At 46.6% G+C, this 9,018-nt stretch overlaps 1 protein-coding gene across 2 annotated transcripts; it reads right to left on the reverse strand.

The window, feature by feature from the left end:
- Positions 1-4,658: 4,658 nt before the first annotated feature.
- LOC119319475 (G-rich sequence factor 1-like) lies at positions 4,659-7,334 on the reverse strand. Of its 2 annotated transcripts, none has more exons than XM_037593951.1 (2): positions 7,177-7,334; positions 4,659-5,866 (listed from the first exon to the last, which is right to left on the reverse strand). In XM_037593951.1, exons 1-2 carry the CDS (start codon positions 7,191-7,193, stop codon positions 4,978-4,980), a joined length of 906 nt encoding a protein of 301 aa, XP_037449848.1. In that variant the 5' UTR covers positions 7,194-7,334; the 3' UTR covers positions 4,659-4,977. The 2 variants fall into 2 exon arrangements, with proteins under 2 accessions (XP_037449848.1, XP_037449849.1); XM_037593952.1 differs by lacking the exon at positions 7,177-7,334 and adding an exon at positions 7,014-7,032 and having other exon boundaries at positions 4,659-5,780.
- Between the last annotated feature and the right edge of the window lie 1,684 nt (positions 7,335-9,018).

The following is a 9,018-nucleotide window of genomic DNA, read 5'->3' on the forward strand; positions in this document are numbered from 1 at the left end:
TGTTTTTTATCTCCATCTCTAAATTACTGTCATGATCTTCATTGTTACTGGCATGACACCATGATCTCCATCATCTTAATCTCTATCAACGTGTCATCACATGGTCGTCTCGCCAACTATTGCTCTTGCAACTATTGCTATCGTATAGCGATAAAGTAAAGCAATTATTTGGCGCTTGCATCTTATGCAATAGAGAGACAACCATAAGGCTTCTGTCAGTTGCCGATAACTTTAACAAAACATGATCATCTCATACAACAACTTATATCTCATCACGTCTTGACCATATCACATCACAACATGCCCTGCAAAAACAAGTTAGACATCCTCTACTTTGTTTGTTGCAAGTTTTACGTGGCTGCTACGGTCTGAGCAAGAACCGTTCTTACCTACGCATCAAAACTACAACGATAGTTCATCAAGTTAGTGTTGTTTTAACCTTCATAAGGACCGGGCCTAGCCACACTCGGTTCAACTAAAGTTGGAGAAACTGACACCCGCCAGCTACCTGTGTGCAAAGCACGTCGGTAGAACCAGTCTCGCATAAGCGTACGCGTACGGGCCGCTTCATCCAACAATACCGCCGAACCAAAGTATGACATGCTGGTAAGTAGTATGACTTGTATCGCCCACAACTCACTTGTGTTCTACTCGTGCATATAACATCTACGCAATAACCTGGATCGGATGCCGCTGTTGGAGAACGTAGTAATTTCAAAAATTTGCTCCGCACACACAGGATCATGATGATGCATAGCAACGAGAGGGAAGAGTGTGTCCACGTACCCTCGTAGACCAAATGCGGAAGCGTTAGCACAACGCGATTGATGTAGTCGTGCGTCTTCACGATCCGACCGATCCAAGTACCGAACGCACGGCACCTCCAAGTTCTACACACGTTCAACTCGATGACGTCCCGCGAGCTCCGATCTAGCAAATCTTCACAGGAGAGTTTCGTCAGCATGACGGCGTGGTGAGGGTGATGAAGATGCTACCGACACAGGGCTTCGCCTAAGCACCACTACAATATGATCGAGGTGGATTATGGTGGAGGGGGGCACCGCACACGGCTAAGAGATCAATGATCAATTGTTGTGTCTCCAAGGGGTGCTCCTCTCCCCGTATATAAAGGAGTGGAGGAGGGAGAGGGCCGGCCCTCTCTATGGCGCGTCCTAGGGGAATCCTACTCCCACCGGGAGTAGGATCTCCCCTTTCCTAGTAGAACTATAGGAGCCCTTCCAAGTAGTAGGAGTAGGAGAGAAGGAAGGGGGAAAGAGAAGAGAAGAAAGGAGGGGGCGCCGCCCCTCCCCCTAGTCCAATTCGGACTAGGCCTTGGGGGGCACGCAGACTCTCCTCTCTCTTTTCCCTAAAGCCCAATAAGGCCCATCTACTCCCCGGCGAATTCCCGTAACTCTCCGGTACTCCGGAAAATACCCGAATCACTTAAAACCCTTCCGATGTCCGAATATAGTCGTCCAATATATTGATCTTTACGTCTCGACCATTTCGAGATTCCTCGTCATGTCCCCGATCACATCCAGAACTCCGAACTACCTTCGGTACATCAAAACACAAAAACTCATAATACCGATTGTCACCGAACTTTAAGCGTGCGGACCCTACGGGTTCGAGAACTATGTAGACATGACCGAGACACGTCTCCGGTCAATAACCAATAGCGGAACCGGGATGCTCATATTGGCTCCCACATATTCTACGAAGATCTTTATCGGTCAAACCGCATAACAACATACGTTGTTCCCTTTGTCATCGGTATGTTACTTGCCCGGGATTCGATCGTCGGTATCTCAATACCTAGTTCAATCTCATTACCGGCAAGTCTCTTTACTCGTTACGTAATACATCATCACAACTCATTAGTTACAATGCTTGCAAGGCTTATAGTGATGTGCATTACCGAGTGGGCCCAGAGATACCTCTCTACAATCGGAGTGACAAATCCTAATCTCGAAATACGCCAACTCAACAAGTACCTTTGGAGACACCTATAGAGCACCTTTATAATTACCTAGTTACGTTGTGACGTCTGGTAGCACACAAAGTGTTCCTCCGGTAAACGGTAGTTGCATAATCTCATAGTCATATAAACATGTATAAGTCATGAAGAAAGCAATAGCAACATACTAAACGATCAAGTGCTAAGCTAACGGAATGGTTCAAGTCAATCACGTCATTCTCCTAATGATATGATCCCGTTAATCAAATGACAACTCATGTCTATGGCTAGGAAACATAACCATCTTTGATCAACGAGCTAGTCAAGTAGAGGCATACTAGTGACACTTTGTTTGTCTATATATTCACACATGTACTAAGTTTCCGGTTAATACAATTCTAGCATGAATAATAAACATTTACCATGATATAAGGAAATATAAACAACAACTTTATTATTGCCTCTAGGGCATATTTCCTTCAATAAGGACATGAGAAACGCAAGAGAATTCCATATTGTAGAAAGAAATTTCAATTTTTAAAGTTGTCAAATTCACGACCATTATCACATTGTATGGATCTTATAGGGAGGAAAAGTGGACCGAGACATAACGCTGAAAGTTAAGGAATATATTATGAACGTCGGATTTGTTGCGTAAAGGAAAAGTCCAAACATAATGAGTAAAATCATCCAGAATCATGAGATAATACTTAAAACCAGATATACTTTCTATTGGTGATGTCCAGAGATCACAATGAAGTAATCCAAAAGGAAAAGTACTAGAGGATTGAGAGGAACTAAAGGGAAAGCAAACATGTTTGCCCAATTGACATGACTGACACATAGAAGAATTATGAGAGTCTCTATTACGAGGTATTGGAAATTCACTAAGAAGTGTGGATAACACATTTTTATTGGGATGGCCGAGACGTTGGTGCCACAGATCAACAGAGGCCACCATAGATGTTGGAGGAGCAGCGGCCGAAACACTATGGAGAGAATATAAATCACCGGAGCTATTGAATCGAGCGATCTCGGCTTTGGTCCGGTAGTATTTCGCAGACAAATCAAAGGGGTCAAACTCAACAGAAACAAGATTATCAGTGGTGATTTGGCGAACAGGAATCAGATTTTTAATAAGGGCAGGAGCTACAAGAACATCACGAAGAAGCAGAGGCTTAATTGGGGATTGGATTTAAGCCTGGCCGACACAGTAAATAGGAATAGAAAATCCATCACCGAGAGTAATAGAGGGAAAATATGAAGGTGTGCAAGAAGAAAGCAAATTACTCGATGCAAACATATGACGAGAAGCACCAGAATCGAAAATCCAATCCGTACCTGAGTTCCCTTGTGCAACAAAGTTGTTCATGGCTTGTAGAAAAGCAGCTTGGTCCCAGCCCGGAGTCGAAGTAGAGGCCGATGTAGTCATGGGAGCTTGCGGGTGTGGTGGCATCGGCGGTAGGGGCGCAAGGATGGGCATGCCGGTGTGAGGGCGAGCACCGGGCTGCCAGCCACTGGTATAGGCAGGCGGGGCGCCATATGGCGTCTTATATATACCCCACTAAACCCACTTAATCCGTCTAAGCTTTGGCGGGCAGTCAACATGGTATCAGTTTATGCGGAACAGAGGCGAAAGTCATTGATCGAAGACCTAAACTGATACCGGTATACAGGGTGAGAATCGAGGCCTCCTTCACGCAGCGGCCGGGTCAGGTACACGGTGAGGGCCAGAGGCGGCGGTGCTGGGGAGTCGAACAGGGGATGGCTGGCTGGGACGCACCACCTGCACTTGAGACTGACCCGCTGGGCAGCGTCGTGTAGAGGATGGGAATTTGCTACACGCACGGAATAATACGGAGGTTTACGACGCCTTGGCGCCCATCCCACTAGTTAAAATCAGGGGGAACGGTTAAGTAGAAGGAGAAGTTTACTTTTGCCAATTAAAACACGACAGATCAGCCTGTCCGTAAAACTTGTGTGTGTGCGGCCCGTGTGTCTAGCATTTTTGTAGAGGATGCAAGCTCTGCGAGTTATCTGTGTTCTCTCTTCTCTCAATGATCGATTCATCTGTTAAGATTCCATTGTTATTCTATAGCTTACCCCCACTAAATCCACTTGTCTAAGCTTTGGCGGGCTTCCCACTCACGCCTTGTATTGGGGCAGAGGTGGGACACCCACGAGCAGTCCCATCTGCATTGTCCACATATGAGTGACTGTATGTGTGTATAGTTTTTTCTATTTACTCAGTTAGGGGAGAAGGTATTTGTTGAGAAGTACTGTACATTTGCCCTCACAAGAAAGAAGATGCGTTGTCAAATCTCAAGAACAGAGCGGGGCCAGTCGATGCTTTTAGTTCTACCAAAAATTACTGGCAAGGTTCACAAGTTTCTAGTTCTTACACGAACAAGCAGGTTTTCTCTCAGAGGTTAACACGGAGACCTGCACTGGTTTTTTCGTCATCCATGCCATTTGTAACAGAGATGCGAGTTTCCATTTCTGAACTTGTGATCGTTTCTAAATTCCAATCGCAAGCACTTATTGAGTAAGCGTGCAACAGAGGTGTACACAACAATCGCAAGGCTAACATTACCACTACTACAGCAGAGGTGGAGACATTTCCATCTAAACCAGCGAGCCTTTTTCAACATAATCGAGGGTTTTTGCATGATGAGTAATCAGAAAACAACAATAGCAATCAGAAGGTTACAGATAATCTCTGCCCACAGAATAACAAGAAAAAGAATAATAACATGAGGTACAAATGCTTTCTTCAAACGAAGGATGGTAACAGTTACAAACTCAGCAAAGTATCTCATGCACCACTTTTTCCCACAAGAGGCAGTTCGAGACAAGTCGCATCAGAAAATGTCTCCACACAGCTAGAAACAGGAGCGCAAACTAAACACAATCCGACACGATGATACAATTATAGAGCATGAAGAGCGAAAAGGCTGAAACTGGAACGAGACGCAGCAGCTGTTCTCACACCCAGGCCTCAGCATCTGGCAGGGCACCGCTCACTGCCTGCCTCGCGGCTTCGCCCTGCTCGCCTCCTCCGGGGTCGACGGGAACAGCTCCACGTACCTCGTCCCGATGGTCATCTTATCCTTGCACATGGCAGTCTTGGCAACCTCGGCCGTCGGGAACTCCACAAAGGCCTCGCCAGTGGCCTTGCCGTCCCCGCGGTAAGCGATGTGCACGTTCTCCTCCGACAGCTCGTACTCCACAAAGAACTTGATGATGTCCTCGATGGTGGCGGAGTAGGGGAGCCCGCGCAGCTTCAGCACCTCAGTGTACTCCATGCTGCTCTTGTCTTCAGACAGCCTCCTGGACCGCAGAGGAGGCGACGTGTGCCGGTGCTCCGGCTCAAGCAGAGGACCGCCCTGGTTCACCTCGGCGGCTATTGCGCTGTAGTAATCCTGCTTCTTGCATCTGAAAACCTCCACGTACCTCCTGCCCATGTTCTGCCTGTTGCGGTGCAGCGCAAACTCTGCTTGCATGGATGAAGGGAAGACAACAAAGGCCTCGCCAGAGAAGCGCCCATTCTTGTGGACCAGGAGGCAGTCCACTATGTCCAGCCCAGCAAAAAACTTGCTGATGTCAACATCCTCACAGTCAAAAGGGAGCCCTCGCAGACGGACCGCTGGAAAGTTTTGGATGCCACTGTTAACCCCTGCAGCACCAGCCATGTTGCCGCCGTAGGTTGGGTAGAAGCCGCTGCCGCTGCCACCAGCGCTGCTTCCCATGCCTGCAAAATATGGGGGGCCTGGCTCCATCATCCTGGCCCGCTTTGAGACGTCCAACGGGCTCCCTGCGTTCACTGCGAAGTATGGATTCGATTCCATCATTCGTGGCCTCTTTGATCCCTCGTACCCATCCGAAACCCCCCCGCTTCCCAGCATTGCCCTTCAAATAATCCAATCCCAAAAAGAAAAAGGAGAATATCCCCCCATCTCTCAATCCCATTTTCATAAAAAATAACCCAAACATATAAAGAGAAGTAATTGCGCATAAATTAAATAATCTACAGAAGGTATTAATGCTTGGCAGGTAAACAGAACTGAAATGCAACAACATTCATTACTTGAAGACAAGTAAAAAGGTGATAACATGGTAGCAGAATATTATGCTGTGCTTAAAAATCAAGCAGCAAAGTACATCCAATAATTCCTATCTAATCCAAGTCTTCAATCCAAGTCTTTAAGTGGGCAAAAGGATTAAAGAGATCAAGTTTCAGTAATCATCAACATTATTCGTAAATTAAAAAGCTGGTGCTTCAAAACATAATTCACTGGGGGCAAACTTTGTCTTGCATGCAGATTAACAGAGCATACTTCCCCTTTTAATGTTGTAAAATCTGAGCTATCCATAGTACCATAAGTTTCATGCATACATCATTATCATGCTGACCTATATATGGAGACCATGAGCATAGTTCATTACGATGTAAAGGCCTACACATTAGCACCAAGTTTGACCAACTGCACCCAGGAAACAGGTTTATATTTCTTCCAAATGATCAGCTGATGCTGTTGCAATATTAACTCGACATACAACCTAAATGGGTCGGCCTAAGGTCATCACAACCACAAGCTTTGTGATGAACTACCACAGAAGGTTCTCACATGAAAACTGACATAACAGACAGGTTCAGAACAAACAAAAATGACAGTTCGAGGATTAGGGGGTTTGTGATCACTATGTCAAAATAAACTAACAACTTAAGCAGGTTGCCAATTGGATACCAAACCAAGTTTTATGCATCAGTATTACCACGAGGAACTACACATTAATGTAAAGGCCCAACTTAGGTTCGAGTTTGCACATCAAAAGGCAGGAAACAGGGATGGCTAGTAAAAATACTAAAAATTCGATTCGACCCAAAAGGATTGGGGCTAGCAGTCGAATCGGCCTTGGACGGACTGCCACAGCCGCAACACCAGGCACGGCGCGCAGATTTGCGAACAAAACTAATAACACAGCAGACGGGCACAGGTACAAACAAACTAGAGATTCTAAATCACAGAACAGAGGCTAACCATGCAATCCTCACCGGACACGGCGATTAAGGGAGCACCAAGCCAAAATCTACGAGTAAACCAACATCGTAAGCAGTCTAGGCACGCCAATCGCAAACCCACGGGCGGAGATAAGAGAGAAACCGCCCCGTACCGAGGCGAATCGAGGAAGGTTACCGGCATGAGGGAGGGGCTTACCCGCGGTGCCCGTACATGGCGGCGGCGGCGACCGGCGCTTCGCTGGGGAGGTGGAGGGAGGACAAGCCGGCGGGCGAGACGGGCGGCGCGGCGGCGGCGGCGGCGGAAACCCTAATCGCGAGAGGTAGGAGTGGATGGGTGGGGGAGCGGGTTCCGCCAGGGGCTGGATCTGTGCCTTTGATACGGTGCCGGTGGCACGGGGCGGCTAAATAATTGCAAGTGCCAGGGGCAAACTCGGGAAAGACTTTACTACCGGCTCGCAGTCTCCGCCGGCTGGGAAGGCGTTGTTTGGATAGGGCCGGATACATGGTAAACGAGTTTGTAGCCGGATTTTAGCAAAATCGGTTTTGCTAATGAATTTTTGGATAACTAATTTATACAGAAACACGTTTGGGTTTGGAAAGGATAAAACTGGCTTGTACATTTCCTTGTTTGGGTAGGAGGATACCGATTCACTTCCTCCCCTTGCCTTCTCTCTCTTACTTTCCCCAATTTTGGTCATCGACGACGACTTCCCAAAAGCTTCGACTCCAGCCGCTCCAGCCTGTGATTCCTCTTCCGTCGTTCGTCCTCACCGCCAGACACCGGCGCCCTCCTCCCGTCGGGACGGCCTCGACGACTCCGCGTGCGGAGGCTTTTCCTGGTCGCCTAGGCCGAGATCTGCTCCTCGAGCTCATCCCGTAGGGTCCGCCGCCCCTGGGCGACCTCCCTCATCGGCCCTGCACAGGCTTTGCTCGGGGGGAGGTTCTTCTCGAGCTCATCCCAGATGTACGCCGCCCCTTGATGCTGGCCTTCCAGCAGCGTCCGTACATGGAAGTTCAGATCTCAAAAGAGTGCTCGACGCCGCCCACCCTGATAGCGGCCATGTCGGGGCTGGAGATCAAGCGTGAGGACGATGATTCGGCGAAGCAGGTAAACATCTCTTCTTTGTTTGCATTTCAAGGTCGAATTATTTGAGCTGGGAGCCATTTTTCTTATCGAATGACAAATTTATTGCACACAGTTGTACATAAAATAATTTAGCATTATTATCATCTTGTAATACAGAAAGGGAAGTTTTGGAACCTATAAGTTGATGAAAAATTGTAACAATTATTATTGTAATGAATCTATAAATAAAAATTTTAAAAACTAATATTGTAATGCTCAATCATCTTCTGGTTGTTGAGCGGAATGCTGTTGATGATTACTCCACAACTGTCGAGCAATGCCTGCACGAACTCTCTCACCAGCAGCTCGTTCATCTTCTCTTGCTTGCCCTCTAACTTGCTGATCACCATGGTCAACATGTTGTTGTGCTTCCCCATGCTCATAAAGCTCGAACAACTCATCATGATGAATAACCTTCCGGATGAAGTTGTGGATAATACAATAAGCCATAACAATTTTGACTTGTGTTTTATATGGATAAGGAATTCCTCCTTTCCTACTTAAAATTGGAAAGCGAGCTTTTAGAACACCAAAAGTTTGCTCAACAACATTTCGTAGTTGTGCGTGCAGATGATTGAACATATCTTTCTCACTAGTATATCGTCGATTACTTCCATGAAAAGAAGCAATATGATAACGATCTCCACGGTACGGAGCAATAAATTTTGGAGTATTTGCATATCCAGAATCAACAAGATAAAATTTACCTACACGTAAGGTTTGATAGCACGGTCAGAATCTTTATGTAATAAGATTAATCAATATATAGTTCATATGTTTGAACTTTTACCTTCAGGAACAACAAAACCCCCACTAGTAACAACCCATCTTAGAACTGCTTGATCTGATGCAGAACCTTCCCATCCAGCAGCGACATATGAGAATGTCATGTCAAATGACACTGCTGCCATT

Source organism: Triticum dicoccoides, chromosome 6A, assembly GCF_002162155.2.
Source record: "Triticum dicoccoides isolate Atlit2015 ecotype Zavitan chromosome 6A, WEW_v2.0, whole genome shotgun sequence".
NCBI lineage: Eukaryota > Viridiplantae > Streptophyta > Magnoliopsida > Poales > Poaceae > Triticum > Triticum dicoccoides.